This window comes from Malaya genurostris, chromosome 2 (assembly GCF_030247185.1).
Source record: "Malaya genurostris strain Urasoe2022 chromosome 2, Malgen_1.1, whole genome shotgun sequence".
In the NCBI taxonomy this organism is placed as follows: domain Eukaryota; kingdom Metazoa; phylum Arthropoda; class Insecta; order Diptera; family Culicidae; genus Malaya; species Malaya genurostris.
In genome coordinates, this window is record NC_080571.1 from 60228072 (window position 1) to 60253234 (window position 25163).

Genomic DNA, 25163 nt, shown 5'->3' on the forward strand with positions numbered 1-25163 from the left:
TTGAAAAAGATTGGTGCAGTAGTTTTTGAATGACGATGGACACGGACTTTCAAAACCTGCTGTCGAGAAAAAAGCGTTTAAATTTTTTTGCCTATAAAATCGAAGGAAAAAATTAATTACTCTAGGGAGTCCGTAGGGTCTAACATTTTCAAAAAAGCATATTTTTTCTTTAATAAGTTATTATAATGAAACATTTCTAGAATGTTTGGTCAAGTTTTGAAGTCAATCGAAGTAGAAATCTTGGGCCTGTGCGCCGAGCTCTTGCTGCTTCGTAGAATGAACCATAGATAAAGGACTATAACTGCCCGAGTTTTGCTTATATTCTTGAAATGTTTTACTATAAGAAAATATAAGGAGTATAATTAATGATTTTTCAAAAGTGTTAGACCCTACCCGCCCCTTAAGTAAACTACAAGAAATCTAAATGTTAATCCATCAATACAAAATTTTAAAATGTTTAAACTTGGTGCGATCAAAAAAGTTTCGGAAACACTACTGTAAACCTTAAAACAAAATTGTTTTTTAGCTTCCCTAATCCAAAGAATTGTTTTTTCCAATTGAACTATTCTGACTAATGATATTCTTCGCTCAGAAGACATGGCGGTGGTCACAACGATTTGTAATTAATAAAACATATTGAACATTAGTTAATAGGGAAACAATATTGATGTTTAGAATTTTCGATACTTTTTTCGTTTCGGTATTCATTGATTGCATTCAGCGCTTTAAGTTTTCCTTTGTGGTTGGAATCAAAGCAACCTGGGAAACTACTAACATCAAATGGCAGTTCGTTTCACTTCACACTTCCATCGTTTCACTGTAGATTACGTGATATTCCCCATCGAAGTGTTCATTGATTTCCCATAAGTAAAAATAGCTTCATTTGGCCCACCCAGAAACAACTGGTTTGCAATTCACTTTGCCGCACATCACCATCGGAGCACGTACTCGCAATTATGTCGTAAATAGACACCAAACCACTCCTTTTGGCAGACTGTGTGTCGTGGTGTCGAGTAGCCTGCCTGCACGACGCGTCAATGACACTGAAATGAAAACCGCTCTGGGAACTGACTGGTAGCGTCGTATCATGTATCGACCAAACCACACTCCACGGTCCGCCCTCGAAGGAAGCAGTGCAAGAAACGGTTCATTTCGCACGGTTCAGACTCTACGCATAAATTGGCAAAGGCGACGATGCAGAAAAGAATGTTACACCATTCGAGACGGCGGCAGCCGATTATGTGAGACTTGGTTGGACTGCTTCGATTCCTTCGTGTTCGCTGCTCGAGCAAAGTTCCACACGCAATCGATCCTCTTAACGATATTTCTTCATTCGAAAGTGTCCCGTTGGAGCCAAATGGCGTTTCAAATATGAACGATATTCAATTTGATTCGCTTGTTCGAATTTCGTGCCATCTTGTAATAACTTTGGAAAGTTTTTCAAGTATAAGTGTTTATAGGGTCATGAATAAGAATTTTTCTCCGGTTGAAAGTTCAAACGATTTAGATATTCCAAAGCCTCCAGGTGCCTCCGGCACGAATCGAACCGACATGCATTACTGATCAAACATTCGCCATTCCGCAGGTATTCCGACACCCAAAATTACTTGGTCGAGTAATGGGAAAACTTTACCCAGCACCATGATGGAGTACTCTCACGAATCAGCGCTCAGCAGCAAGCTGGTGGTGCGTAATTTATCTCGCGATCATCAGCACAACGTGTACAGCTGCCAGGCGAGTAATTTCTACAAGCGAAATGTGACGACCAACGTGACGATAGAGTTACGCCGTAAGTATCGAGAACCCTGGTCCGATTCTGGTTCCGCAAAAAAACAACATCTAACATTTGCCTTCTTAATATTATATATTACAGTACGACCGCTGGTAGTGGAAATCGTCAACGGAAGTACCCCTCTATCGTCCGACCGGCGGTACACGATCCAGTGTCAGTCCAGCGGGTCGAGACCGCCAGCGAAAATTACCTGGTGGAAGGACGGCGAGCAGCTAACGACAACCAATCAAACGGTAAGTGATTGCCGAGTACCTCTCTGTATTTTCAATTTAAACTATCACGTGTCAACAGCAAGAAGACTAATTCGACGAGAACATTTCTTCTTAACCATTTGTGTAGAACTGTCATTACCAAGATTATCACGCTCAGTACTACCAGTATCAGTGCGATAAAATTTCTTTTTCAATCGAATGATATCAGATGCAAATGAAATTGATGGCCACTGACAGTCAATATATCGATATAAATTCATATGACTTTTGCTTCCATTTTCAAGTGAAGCTCCCGGAATTCATCGTCAGTTGAATAATCGTACCTAGTCATTTGAAGTTTTGCTTGTTCAGTTTCAAGTACCAAGCAGTCAGGCCGCTCTCACACTATTGAGTGAGATATTTTTTATACTTCAAGATATCAACTGATGATGGTACTCTGCACATAACTTGAGTGCAATTCATGATATAATGTATTTTCTGAAAAGGGTGTCCTAAAACCAGTTTTTGTAAGAAAACATATATATGTTCAATTTATATGAGTTTTTCAAGTTCTACAAAATCTTTCATCATTAAAAACTACACAACTTTCTCAAACATACTATGCTGCTATCATTTCAGTTTAATGAAATAGAGCCAAGTTGAAGTTGAAGTTTTTTTTTACAAATTTTCAACTTGTATATCATCAAAAGGCAGATGAGACTACTTACATATTAAACTACTTCAAAAGAGCTTTCATACCGTGGTTGAATGACTCGTCTGCGATCGTCTGCAGGCGAGATATGTTCTTTTCAAATATCCTTGTCCTTGACATTTGCAATGATAAGGTTCATTGTATGTCAGATCAGATTTCAATATAAATATATTCTTTATCATGGTAATTGCCATTGAATAGTTTAGTAATTGTTTTGTCACGACTTTTAAAAAAAGTAATCATCAAATCGAATTAAGTTGTGCATCTCCTGGTCGAAAATATTATTATCAAAACTCAAAAAAAAAAACGTAAAAAAACGAGCAGGATGGCGATTCGTGCGGCTTTTAAAAACCATTGCATTGAATTTCTTGGATTTTTTTACATAAGAAACACTCTTGGTAGTTGCCTTTTCCATGGTTCCCGATTTCTTTGCAGGTTTCCTGGTTTTTTTCCCACTGTGTAATGAATTCAGAACAATTTCGTGTGTTAATTTATTGTATCTTCATAATGAAAAAAAAAACTGAGCAAGTTCATCAATTGCTTATCCGAGTTCTGCCCCATCGAAAAAAACCATTTGTTATTGTTTCGCTGAGTTTAATTGTGGTCGTTCTGACACCGTCGATGGTGAACATTTTGGTCGTCCAACTAAGGCGGCTGCTCCAGATAATACCAAAAAAGCACTTTTCAAAGTGAATGCTACGTTTACTAACAGACGATTAAAAACAACATCGTGTCGATGATTCAGAGCAGTGTTTAGTCATGTTCACAAGTAATTAATCAGATTTTTTGTTGAGTCGATATGTGACAATGGATGAAACATGGATCCATCATTTATCTGCAGCCGATGTACCACGTCCGAGGCGTCCAAAGACACAACAGACAGCTAGGAAGGTTATGGCTTCAGTATTTCCGTTGACTATCTTGAGAAAGTTGAATAAATCAATAGCGAATACTACAACGCGTTGTTAGATTGTTGTTTTTTTTAGATTGAAAAACGACGATATATATTAACGAGTCGTGGCTCGTGGGTTTAAAAAAAAATATATTTTTATTCACATTAACTCTTAACTAATTACAAACGTCTTACTTCTACGCGTACACGAACTGTACTCCTCAACTGAAATCAATTAACTGAACCTGCTAAGCCCGATCATGGCTTTACCTGCGCTAACCTATTCTGCTGATGCACGCGTCTCATCGATATCCTGCTGATGTGGCGGTGGACTTCCGTTCTTCTTCCAGGGATCGTCGCTCGTCGTTGCTATGGTCGATCTGTCTAGTCAGCGTTTCTTGCTGTAGGCACCCGTGTGTTTCTGGTGTTGTTACTAATGAAGTTCTGTTGGGTCAGCAGTTATTATGGACGGGATCATATTGTAACTATATGTCGCAAAAAAAGCAATTTTTATCCAGACAATGCACCGATTAACAAATTGATGGTAACAATGCACAGTGGTTCAAAAAATGAAATTCACGCACTTAATTAGTAACACCATAAAAACGTGATTTCCGAGATGAATTACCTTCAGCAAAGCTACTCAGAGTAACAGGCGCCCTCTTTGGAAAATTCTTTTTATCTAATCAATCTTTCTAAAAGTGAGATGCAAATATAGTTTTTGGGCTAAGTATCATCAGCGATATTGTGTGGAAAGCAATTTCATATAAAGTTGCAAACAAACACCACACCAGTAGCTGAAACAGTTTTTATAATAAAACACATTTTTCCTATTTATATGGTATTTTCATGTTCTACAAAGTTTTTTTTTTCTATTCAAAAATACACAACTTTTCTGTATATGTATACTAGGGTGGAACAAGGTTATATGGGAAAATATGATAAGTTTTTTTATTCTCGCTCCACTAAACTTTTCGCGTTCCTTCTGGATCCCATGAGAACTATGCAAAATTTTTACTTGATCGGTGAAACTATATTTTCGCGCTCGAGATTCAAAGTTTGTATTGGATTTAGTATAGAAAAATGTACATTTTACAAAAAAAAATCGGCTGGAGATCAATCCATAAACTGTAAAAATCAGTGGAAATATATCGAGTAAAAATACCTTCAAAGACCACAAAACAATCCGACATTTGTAGAGAAAGTTATTAAAGGAAATCCGATACAAGATCCGAACAATGGTTTATTACTTAATATGTCTAGCACCACTGCCGGTAGTGACAATAATATAATTTTGCTTTCCTTTATTATGCTATAACGGTTGATTTGATTTGATTTGATGTCTTCACGACAAGTTCTCAGCTTAGTGTGAAGATTCTTTTCAAGTGACAAGTCATGTTCTAAAACTTCACACTTTGAACATTTCGTACTGATCTGTAAATCGTAAATTTTATGATAATTAATCATTTCGACCAACATAAAATAAGTTCAGTGGAAAAAACTATTCCATTCAGATGTTGATTATAGAAACAAACACTTTGTTTGAATTAAAGCTGGTTGATTCACCTCTCATACACTATTTTTATTGAGTCAATTAAACGAATATGGAACCAAACAAAAATTTGTGCTGCTGGCTCCTGTTAGTGAAGGCGTACCTGTTTTGTATATAAATTTGGTATGACGGTTTGAAAATTATGACACTCATCGCCCGATAATTTCGGAAGCGGAAGTCGGATCTGAATGAAATTGCACGGTGTCTTTTAAAACAATGAGATCATTTGTTTGAATCATGATTCGTAAAAATGGGCTTAACCGTTGCTGAGAAATCGAAGTGAGTTCCGTTTTTGGAGTTTTTCTTCATTATTATCGGTGCTTTTGAAACCGGATACCGGGGAAGTAGGTTTATATATTTACCAACTAACCATGTCTGCTAATTAGAACAATGATCTAGTTAGGTTTATAAAACTTTTGAAACATGTTTCGCCATCGCTTGTGAAAAAATACTCATAAAATTGAAAAATTTTCATTTTTCGCGTTGAAACGCCGAAACCGGAAGTTGGGTCCGGACCGACTTCTCGAAGACTTTAGAAAAAAAATTAGGCCCTTTAATTTGCATCTTAGTATATGAGAATCAGTTAGGAATTTTAGATAAAATTGAGTGTGAATTTTCTCATAAATTTTCACATATAATTCCGGAACCAGAAGTCGGATCAAGATAAAATTCAATAGCAGCCAATGAGATAATAAGACCTTACATGTGAATCTGAATTTTTAAAAAACTTTTCAGTAATCTTGGAGAACAGTGAGTGACTATTTTTTATACTTCTGTTTTGTGTATATCACCTTTTAATTTCGGAACCGGAAGTCGGATAAAACTCATTAGCAGCCTCTGGAATCATAAGACCTTTCATTTGTATCTGAGTGTGTGAAAATCGATTCAGCTATCTCAGAAAAAATAGAGTGACATTATTTGTCATATACACACACAGACATTTTGTGATCTCGACGAACTGAGTCGTATGGTATATGGAACTCGGCCCTCCGGGCATAGAGGCATAGTATGTTCAGCAAAATTGTGTTGTTTTAAATAGTGAACCACTTTGTAAAACTTTATAAAATCGTAGAAGTTTTAAATATACAAGTTTTCCTAGAAAAACTGGTTTTTGTAGACCATTTTAAGAATATACCAGCAATTCCTTGAAAAACTGATAAACGATCCCTCAGAGTTTCGTAATATTTAGAAGAATCGTTCTCCATCGATAATTATTAGATTCGTATTTTGTTATTTTGTCATGAGGGTGACAAAATGTGTTGGTGTGGATAAAAATATCGATTATTTTCGATTTTCTCAAAAAAAAAATTTTTAAAAATCATAATTTTTGAACCACTTGGCCGAATCTGTTTTTTTTTTTGTTTGTGAATTATAATTTTTTTGAAAATTGATGATGTTGATTAATTTATAACTTTTGAACCACTCGACCGATTTCGCTAATTTGTGGATATTTTGCCTAGAAATGTCTGCAGTTTGTGGGAAAAATATGTGAATATTACAAAGTTGGAGTTTTGTGTTCAAGAAACGTCAGTTGTATACCCTTTTAACGGTTTTCATGGTAGGTAGGCACTATGTAAGAGTGTGAAATTGGAATTTTGAGTCGCTGTGCAATGGTGCAATCTCATCCACCGTATTGTCTCAAATCTGACCACAGTAACTATGGGTTTTTCGCTGATCCCAAAAAATGCTCGCAGGAACGAAATTCAACTCAAATGAAGAAGCAATTGCAGAATGTGAAGCCTCCCTCCTCACCATGCGTTTTCTTTCATCTTTCAGACCAGAGTTTCCAGTGTTTAAGACTTTTGCTAGATTTAGAAAATCGTGCTTGATTTTCAAAATCGCTACACTTGAAATACAAGTTCCCAGATATAACATCACACATGATCTGCTGAATCCTGAGTCTTCCGAGGAATTGATTTCTTGGCCTGTTCCGATCGATGATATTTCTAATACTTTTGATCTTATTGAAAAAGTGGGTTAGTTATGTCATAGACATAACTGGAGGACATGAATACGAATAAAACTAAAACGTTTTTGCACACTTCGGAATATCTCTAGAATCGTTCTCATAAGTTGATATACTATGCGAATTGTGCAAGATTTCATCTATCAGGTGTACAACTTTGCTTGCGCCGTTTTTTTCCAAAATTAAAAACTTTATTGCGAAAAAGTGCTTACAGATGTATTATTCAAAGTATTGTCTGTCGCTAGCGACAACTTTCTCCCATCTTACTGGCAATTTTCGGATCCCGGCTCGAAAAAAGGAGTCCTCTTTTGACGCTATCCATGAAGCAATCCATTTTTCCAACTCTTCGAAGGATTGAAAATGTTGTTCTGCCAGGCCGTGTGCCATCGAACGGAATAGGTGGAAGTCAGAAGGGGCGACATCTGGGGAATACAACGAGTGGGGCAAGACATCCGATTTCAGCGTTTCCAGGTACTATTTGACCACTTTAGCGACGTGAGGCCGAGCATTGTCGTGTTGAAGGATGACTTTGTCATGTCGCTCTTGATATTGTGGCCGCTTTTCTTTTAGCGCGCGACTGAGGCGCATCAGTTGCGTTCGGTAGCGATCTCCTGTGATGGTTTCACTCGGTTTTAAGAGCTCGTAGTAAATCACATCGAGCTGATCCAACCAAATACAAATCATAACCTTGGCGCCGTGAATATTCGATTTTGCCTTCGACGAAGTATCATGTCCGGGCTTTCCCCATGATTTTCTGCGTTTAGGATTATCACTTATCATCACCGGTTACGATTCGATGTAACCTTACGATTTTGTCTTTGAAGCAGTTGCTCACATACAAATAGACGGCGCTCGATGTCCCTCGGTTTCAACTCGTACGGCACCCAGTTTCCTTCTTTCTGAATCATGCCCAGAGCCTTGAGACGTTTTGAAATGGCTTGCTGACTCATCTTTGAAATGGCTTGCTGACTTCATCTTTGAAGGGTTTTTCTCTTCCACCACCATGTTTGTCTTCGACATCGAAATCACCATTTTTAAAACGTTGAAACCACTCCCAACACGTTCTTTTACTCAGAGCAGCATCACCGTAAGTTTCTGAGAGCATTCGATGTGCTTCAGTTGCCTTTTTTCTCGAATTGTAACAGAAAAGTAAAACTTCCCGCAAATGGCGAAAATTGGGCACATAAACAGTCATTTTCGAGCGTGAATAATACGAAAACAAGAACAACTGTCACTGGAACGGCGATGACAATTCGTTAGGCACTGTACAAACTCACTTTAAATGCATTATCATCTATGTATTTTGACCAGTCTGAGCCGGTACAGTCACCTATCGGAAAACGGCGGAAGTAATGTACACCTGATATACTAAAGTACGACGAGTTTACGGCACACTTATTCTAACACAAAAAAATATACGACAGGACAAAAGATAGTGAATAATGGTTCGCCTGCAGAAGAACACAAGGTACTAACTACAATAATTTCAATGGAAGAAAATAGCAAAAAGTTCTCAAATAATTAATTTACTGAAACTATTCCTTCACGTATTTTCAAATTTTTGATCGAACGCTCTTCATCAATTTTTTAGGACGCTGAAGCCCAAATTTTTTTGAGCTCCTGCATGTTCCCAGCTGCCTTACCAGTCTTCTTGAAGACTCACTCCACGATTACCCAGTAACGTTCGATGGATCGAAGCTGAAGGCAATTTGGTGGATTGATATTTTTCTCAACGAAATTTATACCCTTTTCCGCAAGCCAATTGAGAGTGGTTTTGGCATAGTGAGCCGACGCTAAATCCCGCCAAAACAGTGAAGGTGTACTATACTTCTTTTATAAAGGCAGCAATCTCTTCTGGAGACACTCAGATCGATAGATTTCTGAATTTATAGTTTCGGCAGTGTAAAAAATGGTTGACTTCAAAGCACAGGAACATATTGCTTGCCATAGCAGTACCTTTCGACCGAATTTCTCCACTTGAATCGCCCTGTCCGCATCGCTCACATCTTCCCCAACGACGACAGGAAAGTATTGTGGACCTGGAAGAGTTTTTGAGTCCTCCTTTACATAAGTCTCAATGTCCATCAAAACACATGCATCCGGATGCTGCAAAAGAGGTGAATACAATTACCGGGCACTTGTTGCTGCTCGCTTCTTCTGTTCTACACTTTGTTTCGAGATTTTCTGCTTCTTGTAGGTCTTCAGGTGATTTCGTCTCTTGATACGCTGGATCATTACGACACTCGTTCCTGCTTTTTTGGCCAAATCACGTATTGACATTGATTGGTCGTCAAATGGTGAGATAACTAAGTCCTCACAAGTCCCTATCTCATGCCTCCCCGAGCGTCTATGATGACATTTGGTCAATAGAACGGCGTCGACTGGGTGCTATCGCCTTCTGCGTTAGTAGCAGAATGAGAGGGTGCGAAATGGCTTGTAGGTTGAAGCACATCCTAAAGTACAGTGTTTATCATAGTATATTACAACATATAATTGTGTTGTTTATTACATCATGTATTATTATTATTATTTTTATTATTATTATTATTAGAAGAGCGTAACTTACACTACGACATTACCTGTTATATTGTATCATAGCATATTATGTCATATATTATCGTCTTACACTATTTTATGTTATTATATAATATGTTGTATGGTATTATACTGCATTGCATTATATCATATTATATTGTATTATATTATATTATATTTTATTATATTATGTTATATTATATTTCTATTATATTATGTTATATTGTATCGCATTATGTTGTATTATATTATATTATATTGTAGGGTTTATTATGAGTAATACTACGTACCTCTGCGCAAAATATAAATTTGTTTTCATTATAAGTTATCATTTTTAAAGTAACTTTCAACTAAATATCAAGGTCGTCACAAGGTGAGCTTGGTCCTCACTGGATCCTGTTTCATGCCTACACGTGTGTCTGTGGTGACAAATGGTCGATGGAATGCGTTGATGGCAGAATGAGAGGATGAGAAATGACATATAAATTCAAGTAATATAATATCATAGCATATCGCAACATATCATTTTATTTATTCTATTATTTATTATATAATTCATTGTACTATATTATATTGTTTTTTATTGTTATTTTCATTATTATATTGATTGTTATTATTATTAATTTGTCATCAATAATAATAACATATATTATTTTTATTGATGTGGATATTATTATTGTTATTAGAAGAGAAATATTCTACTTCCTGCAGTATTGCGAAGATAGAAGAGCATAACTGACACTCTACATTAACTGTTATTTTATATCATGTTTTATAATATATTATATTATATTGTATGACATTGTATTATATTATTTCGTAATCTATTATATCATTTTATGTTATATTAATTTCATTACACTATGTTTCATTGTATTTATCAATATAAAACATTTTGCACGGGGGCGTAAAGAGGAGGGAGCATCAGGGCATCGGACGAATTGATGACTGGACGAGGGATTGTGGATAGCCAGCCCAAGTCACTTGAAGGAAACTTGCTTCCTTCTGAAGGTTTGAAATGAGTCTGACGCGCCCTTCTCAAACAAACCATCAGGCGGGTTCAAGCATGTATAGCGATATTCTTCATCCATGCACTGGATATTATGGTTGGAAGAGCATCTTTTATTTCCGCGGAATACGAGTAAGTGACTCTACTTACGTATCCGCCCAACCCTTTTTGTTCGCTTTTCGGTAACAGCTATAGTAAGAAGGTGAATGGATGAGTCATATCGGGGCTACTGTAAGTCTACCCGCATCCACTGGCAAGTCCTTGAACTGATGGTGGCTTCACTTCACATCACATCACATCACATCACATCACAAATCACGTATTGACATTGATTTGTTCTTCATGATTAGAGACAAGGATGGCTTTTATCGTATCAAAGAACGCTCACTAGCAACTCTTCACACGATTCAATCAGTGCCATCAATAAAAGACGGATATCATCGTAGCAACAAAAATCTGACATGATTCATTTAACATAGAATAGACGCCAGTGCGAGAGCGAATTTCTGTCTGAGAATCAAAGGTTAGCTCGCTGATGTGGGGATTCTCTCTGAAGGAACAAACGGTCGCTTATTCTCGTTTCGCGATCCGATTCTATACAGGCAGTTGATTATTGTGATAGAATCATTTTACGATTGCCGCTTATTCTAACTATGTGCATATAACCTTTGTATAAGTTGTGTCTACGATGTATGAAAATGCTCCACACAAGGGTTTTGAAATATTGCAACCTAGTATGAGAAGTGTCAAGTCGAATCATCGATTCGATTTTCTTCGGTAATTGTCAACTTACGATTCTCTCTTGGTAAATTCCACACAGCACCAATCATCATCAAGTTCTGTAGCATCTTCTACCGAATTAAAAATGTTGTATACAATGTTGATAAATATCAAGCAGCTTCTGACAAATTTTCAGCAATCTCCAACACTGATTAAAGATAACACTTTCTGGTACAGTTTCGAGTTGCAAGAACCGGGTTTTCTGCCTCTTCCTGGTAGCTCATCCAAAGAATAGTGTTCCCCAAACTTATTATTGATGGTTTTAACACTGGCATGATGAATTCCAAACCACTTCTCCAATTTATGCATAATAATACCCTTCTCACTAAGCCATGTGTCCAGAACCTTAATTTTCTCCTCCTTTTCAATACGCGACATTTTGAAAACGCAGAATTTCAACCGCACAAACAAGTAACCAAACGAATGCTGACAGCCAAACGTACAGCATGCTGTGATCTGAGCATAAAAAACCATCACAAATACATGCGTACAACACAAATATATTTCGATACACTCTTTATCAATTTTTAACAGTATATACCTACCCAGTTGATATCGCAAGAATACAATGTCGCTCTCTGCTTTATCGATAGAAAGGAGTCAAAATTATGCTGTTGGATTAGAGACAACTCGAAATATTCACTATGAAGTTCTACCCATTCTTCCACGGGGTGAATTGTGAAAAGGCGCCCCAAAAATTGAAATATTGTATTTATACTAGGATCGAGTTGCAAGATGAACTACTTCACGGAAAACCAATTTTACTGAGTTCACATTCGGAAACTTAATACTTTATTCTTGATACAAATCACTTAATAGCTTTGCGTGGTTTCAGTTCTAGTTTCAAAAGACATCTTTCGGAAATAAAAAGGCATATTCATTCAGTTCCATCCAATTTTATTAGGTTTGCAAGCAATCAAAGGACTAACAATTTTGCTTGATTTCACAGTAAGCCACTTTCCAGCAAAGAATCCGTTTTCATCCTAGAACATGTTTGAATGGTATTCCATTCAAGCAATCTATTCACAAATTCGGCAAAGCTGTGCCCACATTTTTCCAGTACTTCCCAGCCTAGATGGCCTCGTTGACTCTCGAACACTTTTATCGTCCTTTTGATCATACGTATAAATGTCGAACAGCTTCGGGTCTCCGGGTCCAATTCATTCCCGGATCCTTTGATGCGTGTCTCATTTCGACGATCTTTCATTGATGATGGGTACCGAAGTGCCGTTTTGCCGACGTTGATATCCGTTTCACTCCGGCACTAATTGATTTTCCTTCATTAAACGGCTCAAAACTGTGTGTGGGGGGGTTGGAGAAAAGACGATTAGAAATAGCCGTATCAGTAGAAACATAAAAACAGACACCCTCACATCGGCCGACATCGGAAGTGAAAGCCACTGTTGGACCTAAAATAAACCGATACGAAACGGAGAAAAGAGTAGATTTAGTTAATAGGACCTATCGAAACGACGACTACTTTTGCCCGAGCAGCATGTTTCGGTGGAAATAGACTAGATAATATTTAGTTCCGGCACTTTGGGTGGGCAGGACAACAAATTGTTGAGAGTTTAACGATTAAATCAAGGGTAACATTTCGATGAGTGGGCCGAGGGCCATTTGAACCGTTCCACCCAACCGTTCTGGTGGCGTTGAATGCGTGGGTGTGAAAAGCATTTGCGTGTATCCGCCGTGGCAAGGAACCACCCTAGCCCGCAGGCTATTAGGGGAAACCATCACCACCACCACCTTTCGACAATTGATCGCGAGGGTGTCATCTCCTGGCTACTGTGCGTGTGTTGATAACGATAGCAGAAGTGTTAATGGAAAACAGCTTCCACGTGGTCCCAATCAGTTCCAGAGTGTAAACCCGGTTCCTTCATTCACAGGCTGAGATGTTCCCCACAAGAGGCTCACTAGTGGAAGCCTTAAATATTTGCAACAACGACAAAATTTTAGCCTTTTCGCACCCCTTTTTGCATAATACTAATCTGCTGAGTCATGCGGATATGGTGCGAAGACGGCGAAATCGGCGACGGTGTTCGCTTGTATTATCCACATGCCCGGGATTAAAATATTATTGTTATTGTTGCTGATATGAAACAACCTGACAGGAAGTGCCATTGATGCTGATGACGACGACGGTATGAACTCCCAGCCGGGCGCAGGGGTTTATTGATCTTGTTGAAAGCGAGATGTCGTTATCAAACAGATTTGTTGTTACAAGGAAATTGGGAATAATAGCATTGAGTATTCTACTCAGCGAACGACAAATCGTGCCACAAAAGGCTCGAAACGTTGACAGTTTCGAACGTAATTCGGTTACATGAAAACCGGTGAAAAGTCGATTAGCAGAAATGTTATCTCTGGAGATTGGAGAGACTAGAAGTGCTCTGAATGGTTTTGATTTATGACATAATGTTCGTAGAGAGAGTGAGCATTAGTTTAGAAACTGCGTAGACATGATTGAAAATTGGAAATTTTCTTTGTCGTACGGAAGCATTAGTTCACTACGAACATAGCACACATTTGAAAAGCCTACATGATTTTCCAGATGCCTACCAACAGATGTTTCCACTGGATCATTCAATTTAATTATGATTATTTTTCAACATTAAAATTGAACCATTTTTCAAAGCCAATCACTCTCGAGAGTTCTCTTGTTTTCTCTGGGAAAAAAGAGCACATACTTCATCCGATTACAACGATTTTTCATCGTGCACAGAGACCCACTGTGCTATTATTTATCTCGCTAGACAAGACACCATCTTCTATTCCATCAATTATTCGGTTTACAATCGGTGAAGTCTGCGGAAAGCGAATTTTTCCCTGTGCTCGCGCAAACAAGTATCATAACCAAACCGATATGAAAAATGTGAAATACCATACCGATACTAGAGCGAGGCAGAAATTCAAAACAGTCGCATCCATTTTTCATCCCATTCCCGTTGGAGCCGATGCATTGAACCACAACAATGGATCGCATTTCCGCTGTCGGACTCTAATGATGTGATAAGTAGAAGCACTCCAAGGACTATGGGCATGGTTAGATTACCATTTTTCAATGCAACTCAATGATATATGCAGAGCAGTCATCATTCCACAACCACTATTATCGTGAAATATGTAAATTTAAACCAAAATTAAAATTTCATTAAATCAAAGTCAAACGAAGTATTGAAATATTGCCACAAAACTCAAAATCTTTCATCAAATCGGAGATTTCCGAGCCACGCCAGAAAATGCACTCTTTCCATGATGCATCTGAAGCTAAAATCGAAGAATCTGAAGCTAAAATTTGAAATCAGACCTGAAGTTGTAGCGGTCATACAATTTCGATTAAACTACTAGAAAAAAAGTCCTTCAATCCCACGTTTTCAACGTAATGTCCCGCTACACTAGAAATGGAAATATCAGTGATATGGTATGAGCTACTTTCAATGAAATCCATCTCACCCAGAGCCATTTCTCTAAATTGAATTCCAATTCTAGATACCTTTTTACCTAATCATACACATAACCTATCAAATTTGTTTTGATTAGTTTAATCTTAGAGATAGATTTAACATCAGAAACTTAGCCGCACAATAACCTTTAAAAACTGCTTCACAGAAAGAGTATTCTTGATTTAACTCCCTAGCTTAAAATTGTCACGCATTTTCAATGAAATGAATCTAATCCAACAGTCTCAGATTCGTTTTTTAACTGTCTCATTCGTAAATGATCGCATCCAAAACAAACGAAAAGAGACAAAGCGTCTCTCACTTCATAAAAGAATGCTCACTAGCAAACAACTATTCACACGATTCAATCAGTGCCATCAAAGAGAGATGGATATCATCGCAGCAGCAAAAAAAACCGGCATGGTTTATTCAAGGTCTGAGGACAGAGGGTCACGTGTTGAGTTTTAAATCGACCACGTGGCTCGCCCATCGCTTTGCGCATCGTATTTCTCTTGTGCTCTCTCGTATATGAGCAAACAGTACCGGGTTGCCAGCATACATTTCAATATTTTGATGAGAAGTTTTAGACATTAATCTATTGTATGGGTTGGACATTACATGGATTCCAATGAACAATGAAAAAATATTCAACTTTCACAATGATTGAATGTCTGTGTGTTTGGCAGCCTTGTCGAGCCAATTTTATTTCTCTCTCCTTTTTCAGAATGCTATCAGGAAATCAAAGCGAAAAAAATGGCGGATGCATTGAAACTGCGGATTTGTTTCACAGAAAAATACAAGACTTTATTCTTATCTCTATAACATATATGTTTTTATGTACTAATTTTTTTTTTTTTTTTTTTTTTTTTTTAAATACGTTTATTATGTCTCAATTGGAAAAAAAGATAAAATAATTATATCGGGATACTAAAATTAAAACGTAATGCGTTTATATCTACTGCGCCGCTGCATTCTTCAATAAAGTTGATGTAGCTTAACAAAGTCTTTAAGATTTGCGTTCGCGTAGTTTTCGCGATCCACTCTAATGATGGTCGTAGCAGTTCACCACTCTGGAATGTGTGCCGGCTACCAACTAGTTCCGAAAGTTTTTGCTGTAGAAGATCGTAAGCTTCACTTACTCTCAAGCATTCGAAGAATTTGTGTTCGATGGTTTCAATCTGTCCTGTACAATGCAAACATTGCTCGCCGTCGGTTCGTCGCATTACATTCATTAGTCGTCTGTGTGAAACTTTTTGGTTGACCCACATATACAGTGCACTGCGTTGAGATGGTAGCAGCTCTCGGGCATCGATGTTCTTCCATATCTGAGGCCAGTTATATCCAGGATTTGTTGTTTCTACCTTTGGTCTGTCTGTACGCATTACATAAAAACTGTGAATGAGATTGGTGGATGGGTGTTGGCGGATCTGGAAAGGGAGCTGAGGATAATTTTGTAGTATTGTTTTTAGACAGGGGAGGTCTGAGACGGAATTTGCGCGGGGGGAAGTTGCTTGGTGAAGAAGGGAAGAATAGTACGGAAGGATATCAATCTCTTGCAGATGACGGTTGATCAGCAGTGCCTTGCATTTCAAAGCCGGTAAATGCAGTTTGAGTCCGCCATCTTTTTTACTTCGTGCCAATTGTTGCATCGGCACAGTAGCACATGCACCACGGAAGAGGTAGGTTCTCATGGTGGCCGTAAGTTTTGCAATGTGAGCCGGTGTTGGGTACAAATTCGCCGCCACGTACCACATCTTAGACGAAATGAATATGTTCAGAAGGGTTACTTTCTGATGCAACTCTAAACAACGAATCGAGTGCAACCAAACCTGACGTGCAAAAGTTGTCACAATTGCGTCCCAATTGAGCGCCACCATTTCTCGCACTGAGTTTGTGAAGACGATGCCAAGTATTTTTATTGTTGGTTCGGTGCGTACCCAGTCAACTACAAGAGGATTTTCTGTTACACCAACATTGATGGCAGTTGTCTTCGCTTCGTTCAAGCGAGCCCCTGCCACTCGTTCAAAATGCCTAAAGAGCGCACGCATATTATCCAGCCGGTCTGCACTGGTAACAATAGTACTGATGTCGTCCGCATACGCAACAATCAGGTCTGTCCCACACACCCGCTCCAGCTGGCGCAATAGAGGGTGCAAATAAAGCACAAACAAATGCATCGAAAGAGGGTCTCCTTGGCGGACTGACCGCTGAATAGGGAAGGGTGCTGAGAGGTGTCCGTTTATCAGTAAACGCGACGTAGAAGCTTCTGATATGCGAGAAAGCAAATGTATAAGCCCCGCGTTAAAGCCTAAAGAGTGCATGGTTTTGTATAGAAAACCTTGATCCACCCGATCAAAAGCGTGATCAAGGTCGAAAGATACCAGTTTGCCTTTCCTTTTGTTTGCTTTTAGCTGGACTATCCGATCTTTTACCGCCAACGTAGCTTGAAATATGTTGGTGGAACTAGCACATTTTTGCGACTCAGTTAATATGTTATGGGAGTACATAATATTTTCAATTCTCAGTTTAAGAATCCGTGCAAGAATTTTGTAGTCAAAATTGACAAGACTAATAGGCCTGTACGAACGAGCGGTGTCACCCGCTCCACGCTTTTTTACTAACACAATTATCCCATCGACGAACTGTGCAGGAAGGTTAGATCTGATCGCCTCATTCATGATCAGGTTGAGCTCTCGGTGGATTACGTCAAAACTGCGTAAGTAAAATTCCTTAGGCAGCCCATCGGACCCGGGTGATTTTTTCGAAGCACTACCACGGATAACAGATAGTATTTCGCTTGTGGTGATTTCGTTCATGCAGGACTCATTAATTGGATCCTGCTCGGGTATAACTCGCTGGCACTGAAAGGGGCCCCCTTCTACTTCCTCTACATACTCACGTGCGTAAAGATCGGTGAAGTATTGCACCATATGGTCCTGGATGGCAACAGAGTCTTCGATGACTTCGTCTCGTTCGTTCTTCAGGCGCTCGATAGTGGTTCTTTTCCGCACACGCTCACCCAGCTGGTAGGTAGAAAGGGGTTCGTTTGCTACGAATGTCTCGTTGATCCGAATAAACATCTCCGAAAATCGTCGCTGGTGAGAGAGCATCTCTGCTTTTATTCGGTTGATCGTGGTAAGCATGCCCGGATTGTTTTGATATCCGTCATACGCTTGTCGTAGTAAGCCGAACAGACGCTGCTGCTCCCGATAGAATTCATCGAAGGCAAGCTTTGACTTCCAGCGATAGAATGATTTTATTTTTGGTTTTGCGCACTTTAACCACCATTCCATCCAAGTATGGTAGTTACGGCGCTGACGAGTCCAATATTGCCACCGTATTTGGAACTCGTCAATGTTTTCGGTGGTCAAAAGATGCGGGCGAAGCGACCAAAATCCGGTACCATGAGGTCTGTCGGTGAAAGGAAGGCAAATTCTAGCGGTAACAGCTTTGTGATCGGAGAAACAGCAGACGTGAGTAGCGGTGGTTCTCAGGTGATTCCGCAGGCCAGCGCTCACATACAGACGATCGAGCCTGGACGAAGAGTTGTGCGTGATGTACGTGTACTCAATGTCACGTGGTCGAAGCTGTAGCCATACGTCCTGTAGTTGTAGTTGTTGGACGGTCGATTGTAACGATCGGCTAGCGTTCGTTCCCGTAGCATCGGATATTCTCAACACGCAGTTGAAGTCGCCACCGAAGATTGTGTGTTCTGTCCGATGACGAAGGTAGTAAGCGACAGTTGTGTTGAAGAAACGTTCGCGTTGCGCTCGTAGAGCAGTACCAGATGGAGCATATACATTACACAGTGTAACATTATTTACACGCAGTGCGATCAATCTTCCGTCCAGGCTTTTTTCCACATGAGAGAATTTTATATGTTCTTTGAGAGCGATTGCGGTTCCTCTCCTCGCATGGTCCACATTGCACACCACGTTGTAGCCGGGTAATGTTAGTGTTTCGTTTTCAACTTCTTGTAAGTAGACGATATCGAGATCCATCGATCGGACGAAAGTGCGGAAAGCACTCAGTTTTGTTTCGTTGGTTATTGTGTTTATATTGATGGTTCCAATGTTAACGCTGACGAAGTCCATCAAGATTGCATTTCACTGTCCGATAGGTCAGTGTGTGCAGACTCGGTCTTGCTGGGTTTTAATTTCTTGTTCGGCTGTCTGTTCGAGCGGCGTGGACCGTTCGATGTCTGCGAGCTGTCCGTTTCATTTCCATCGTTCTTTCGTTGTGAACTGATAGTTGCCGGTATCCAGGGCTGGGGGGCAGCTTGTGCTGCAGTAATTCTCAGCTGGATGGAAGCAGGTGTAGCTGGAGGAGCCATTGTGTTGTTCTGCTGTGTCTCGGTTATCTTCGAGTCGAGGCTCGAAATGCTCGGTTGGAGTCCCGCGGGTTCGGGCGACGATTGTGTTTGTGTGTCCGCTGGCTGTTGCCGCGGTGGTTTTTTCATCGGTACTGTCTTCTTCGGCTGGGCCGACATTTTTGTGACGTTCGCGTATGAGAGGTCCGCTGTAAGCTTCTGAACTAGTAGCTTCTTGTTTTGCACACACGGGATGCCAATGTGTACAAATTCGTGGCAATGTAAGCAAGTGTGCCGCTGCCCCTTGTAACCTACCGCTGTGTCTTCCCCCTGGATGGTCACGAGTGATGGGATATTCTTCTTCACCACCATCCTAGCGATACGCACACCAGTTTTCACTCCTTCAAATGCACCGTAACGATTATCCCAAAGGAGGTCACGAACTTTTAGCACCTCGCCGTATTCAGCGAGAAAAGACGCGATTTGTGTGTTGGTGACGTCTTCGGGAAGATCGAATATTTGTACATCAACCGCTCCGTCCTCCATCGTTATTCGTAACTTGTAGGACTTCCCGTCGACGTTGAACTCGTGCTTGTTGTCGTGTTGCTCCACAATCTTCTCGGCCAGCTCGAGGTTACTGACCTTCACGAAGGTACATCCAAGCCGTCTGCTTGGCTGAAGTTGGAGCACATTTTCGCGGGTTAAACCGAGCTCCTTTCCGACGAATTTATGGATCACTTCGTGCGAAAAGTGTTTCGGAAAACTCGAATAATCGATCCGAAACGTGTTTTCACGCATCCCGGCGTTTACGTCGCGGTTATCGCGAGCACGGTACTTGAAACTTGATGGATCCGATTGGCAAATAAACGTAGTGAAAGATTTTGCGACTTCTGAGAAAACATCGACTGTTTGGCTCGGAAGATGAACGCTAACTGAACTAATCGCATCTAAACTAAATTATCTAGATTTTGTCACGGTAGATTTATGATACAAGCCTTCAAAGCCGAGATATTCGATGAACAAGATTTCCGAGCGTTCCAATTTTCGGCAGTTCTTCAGTCAGAAAAAAATACAACACGACCGCTAAACTCAATGAATCATTCTGAAATTTTCACAGAATATTCTCAACTAAGTTTCGAAGACATTGTCAGGTGGGTTTTTCTATATTCTGCACCGTTTTCAGGAAAATTTAATTGTAAACGAGGAAATAGCAAAAGACCTACCACTTTACGGTACTGTCCTCAGCCCTTAACATAGAATAGACACCAGCGCGAGAGCGAATTTCTCTCGATGACCTGTCTGAGAATCAAAGGTTAGCACGCTGCTGTGGGGATTCTCTCTGAAGCAACAAACGGTCGCTTATTCTCGTTTCGCGATCCGATTCTGTATGGGCAGTTGATAATAGCGATAGAATCATTTTACTATTGCCGCCTATTCCAACTATGTGCGTTTAATTTGTGTCTATGAAAATTCTGTGAATGCTCCACACAAGGGTTTTGAAATATTGCAACCTAGTATGAGAATCATCAAGTCGAATCATCGATTCGATTTTCTGCGATAATTGTCAACTTGCGACTCTCTCTTGGTAAATTCCACACAGCACCAATCATTATCAGACTGTAATTTTTTTTGGGGGGGCCGTGAAATACTCAGAGTATGAAGTGGAACGAAGAAATGTACAAAAATTGCATTGAGACACACGAGTTCTTCTAGCATCTTCTACCGGATTGAAAATGTTGTATACAATATAGATAAATATCGAGCAGCTTCTGTCAAATTATCGGCAATCACCATCACCGTCTAATATATGAAAAATCAAAGCAATTACAACCAGAACCTCTTGGAAACAAAAAATACTGATGATACGAGCACCAACAGATAAAAATAACTGTGAATCATTTACTGTCATTATCGATTTTCCAAGCTTCGGTTGAATATCGTCACTGCACAGTGTACGGTTTTTCACTGAAAACCGAAAATGATGTTGAACCCAATCAGAATATACCAAATCGAATCGTTTGTGATCATTTGTGAACTTTAATTCACCTAAAAATATTGTAGTTTTCTAGTGACCCTAACTCCTCATGAAATACAAATAATAAAAATACTGTTGCCTGAAAAATAGTCGGAATGTGATTTTCAAACTAAAAATCGTCATTTATTTTTCTAAATCGATTGTGTCCCTTTCTAAGCTTCTACAAAATACACTTATGCTAACTTTGATTCCAATCCTCGAAGAATGGCAAGTAGTCCTTCTTCGGTATGACCTTCGATGCCGTCTTCGATTCAGCTTCTACCTTTTCAATCGATACTTTCCTCGTAGCAGATCAGTCTTCAGTTCAGCCACGTCACCGATCGGTATGCATAAATACCGAAATAATATTGCATTTTGACAATTTGGCAAGGTGGTAGGAATTCAAAGTGCATCACACCACGTTAATCGAAGAAAGAAGTCAGCATGACCTGAACATTGAACAACATCTTGCGATCGCAGGCATTTTCTGTCACACTTGACCTTGAAAACAGAAAGATTGTTAAAGTCCGTCCATTTTTAATGGAGATATCGACATTTTTGGGTAAGCGACTTTTCCCCCTATTCTAGCAGTAGGAGCTTTGTGCATTGTATGAAAAAGCAATGGTGGGGAGCAACGTGAAACACGATTTTTTATACTGTTACACACAATTGTTTCTAAGTACGTTCGTAAGTTCGTCGAGATCAGCAAATGCGTGTGTGACAAATAATTTCATTCAATTTTCTCGGAGATGACTCAACCGTTTTTTTACAAACAGGTTTATCGGGTTTGCAGATTTGGATAGTCGATAACCAAATAAACCTGTTTCTGTTTTAGTGATATTCAGTTTTGGATTCGTTTTCTCAAAAAAAGCCAAATCAACAAAGACAAAATTAATTAACTGTAGCTTGATACGCTCGACTCTAGAGTATGCATGAGCCGTTTGGTCATTTTTTTACCTTCGAGACATTCAACGCCTTGAATCAATCCAAAGCAAATTCGTCCGTTTTGCACTTCGTCGTCTTCCCTGGAGAGACCCATTAAACCTTCCGAGCTACGAAGATTGTTGCAAGCTGATTGACATAAATTTGCTCTTTGTTCGACGTGACGTCTGTAAGGTTGTTTTTGTCGCTGATTTACTACAAGCTCGTATAGACTGTTCAGATCTTCTACAATTGTTACACTTAGATATCCATCACCGTACTCTTCGTTTCCACCCATTTCTTAGAATACCCTCAGCTAGAACTAACTACGGTTATTACGAACCTTTGACTAATATTTAACAATTGCTCCAATGTATTTGACCTTCCTCATTCTCGCAATGTTCTAAAAAGGCTTAGTTATTTGTCTCGATAGGTTCTAGTAACTACAATAGTATGTTAAGTATCAGTTTTCTCTCATCATTGCATAATTTCTAAGTTTTAGTTTAAAGTTCTTATGTATTATGTATCATTTGGATCATTGTAATCTGTTGATGCAAAAAAGAGGAGGTTTTATGTCTGTTGGAGAGACAGTTTGAACTAAACAGTGGAGCTACACTGGGCTTCTCCCTGCTCCACAATAAATAATAAACAAAAACCTGTTTTAATCCACCTAGTGGTGTAATGATGCCTTTCTCATTTTTACTTTTTCTGTATATTACAGCAGAAATTCCCCGAAATACAACAATTTGAAAAATTCAAAAAATACTTTTGAAGAATTCAGTTTCATAATTCTACTACATTGATACACTACATTTGAATTTAAGTTAGTGAAAATCTATTCAATCATATGTGAGAAAGTGAAGTGAGCTCCATTTTATCATATTTGATTATTATTGCCGGTACTTCCGGAACCGAAAGCTGGATATCGGCATAGTAACATTCGGTTCATTCAACCATACACTAACATGAACTACAAATTTATTTACGGTTCTCTATGACGTTTTCAATGTGTGAAAAAAAAGTACCGGTAGTCGGACTAGGATAAAATTTACCAATGGTTTATTTGGTTCAGAGTCTCATGGTCTGCAAACTAGAGAAAATCACTAGCCAATATAAAAAGGTAGCTTATGAACAAAGTATTCCTGAAATTGACGTTTTCATACTGAGCACCCTATCTCCGAAACCAGGGGTTTGGTCCGAATAAAAATTAGGATATTCTTATGACATCTTAAGAACTTCCATCTCCGAGAAAAGTGAGTGACATTATTTTCACACTTTTGGTGCATTATTTTTACATATTTTATGCATATTACCCTGTAATTCCGTAACCGGAAGTCAAATCCAAATGAAAGTCAGGAACTTTGTATGGGACTGTGAGACCTTTCATTTGAATCAAAGTTTGTTAAAATCAGTTTAGCCATATCTGAGAAAAGTGAGTGACAATATTTGTCACACACATACACACACACACACACACTCACACACACACACACACACACACACACACACACACACACACACACACACACACACACACACACACACACACACACACACACACACACACACACACACACACACACACACACACACACACACACACACACACACACACACACACACACACACACACACACACACACACACACACACAAGCACACAGACATTTGCTCAGCTTCATCGAGTCGAATGGTATATGACATTAGACCCTTCGGGCCTCGGTTCAAAAGTCGGTTTTTGCAGTGATTGTATAGCCTTTCTGGCTTCCGATTCTGGAATTACAGAATGATTAATTTTCAAAATTCATACCGATATAGAAGATAACAATCCCGAAATGCTTCAAAGTTGGACTCAAAACTATTGCAATTTATTCGGCGTATTGATTTATGGTCATACGAATCGGTTTGGGTTATGCTGGTTCCTGAATACCGGCTCTGGAAGTACCTTCAATTAGCGTAAACTCTAAAGTGGTACATACTTCGACATGTCATGGAATGTTTAATCGATTGTCACACTTTTAGATTAAAATTCGATCCGATTTGCAGTTTCAACATTACAGAGTAAAGAGTGATTAAAATCTCAAATTGCCGCCTAAAACGAACGTCTTTAAAATAATGTCACGAGAACTAAAACACCTGAGAATATTCATGCAAAAAACACTTGCGGATTGATAAAAAATTGTATCATCACACTGCTAGGTGGATTAAGCACGTGTACTCTGACCTAGTCTACTCGTTTTCTGATCAATTTATGGTTCAAATTGATCATTTTTTGTCTGTAGTATTAAGAGTTTTATTAGGTTCTAGAAGCTCATGATACACTACACCTTTTCGACCCCACCAAACACAGACCATTGTATTCTTGCGAATCGATATAGTTTTTTTACTACACCAGATTTTTTCCCGTTCAAGATTCTTAAAATAAATCAATTTTTCGGATTTTCTTTCGCGGCTTGGAAGAAAAATTCCACTAGTCACCACACTAGTGGCACACAATCACCGATTTACCACACTTTTAGACAACTTCCATAACTTTTAAACGGTCAGAAATTGTTTGCTGTGCAACAATAAACATTGTAGCCGTTAAATTTTGACTGGAAGTATCAACTTTAAGCAATATTCTTCATTTTTCATATCAAAATCATCATCACTGAGCCGCTTAAATCATCTTTTGCAGGTGGTTTCTAATATGTTAAAGCATGATCATCAAATGGCTCAATAAACATTCGATGCAACTCTGCAACACTTTTCGTCAAATGAAAAAAAAAACCTTCTATTTCTGGTTCAAAATTCCCCTCTTTTAACACGACGAAAAAATAATATGTTGTTTGTTCAATGACTTGATGTATATTAAAACTATTTGGTAGATGTCATACCAACAGAAATGAATACGGTTCGTTTGTACCAAATGTTTACTATCGAAAACCGCCTCCATTAAACACGTATCGAAAATAAGTTAACCACAAATTTTTCTTTCAAATTATGATAAAAAACGATATTTTATTCAAACTAAAAATTGATCCTTTATTGTACGAGGTTAAACTTGAG

The 25163-nt window shown here is 38.9% G+C and overlaps 1 protein-coding gene across 5 annotated transcripts in view; it reads left to right on the top strand.

Moving 5' to 3' along the window:
- The window catches only part of LOC131427224 (synaptogenesis protein syg-2), a 957395-nt gene that overhangs the window by 509917 nt on the left and 422315 nt on the right, over window positions 1-25163 (top strand). For all 5 annotated transcript variants that reach the window (XM_058590216.1, XM_058590219.1, XM_058590218.1 and 2 more), the window contains 2 exons: window positions 1586-1789; window positions 1874-2025. In XM_058590216.1, the coding sequence (XP_058446199.1) occupies window positions 1586-1789; window positions 1874-2025 (356 nt within the window). The remainder of the gene's footprint in view (window positions 1-1585; window positions 1790-1873; window positions 2026-25163) is intronic.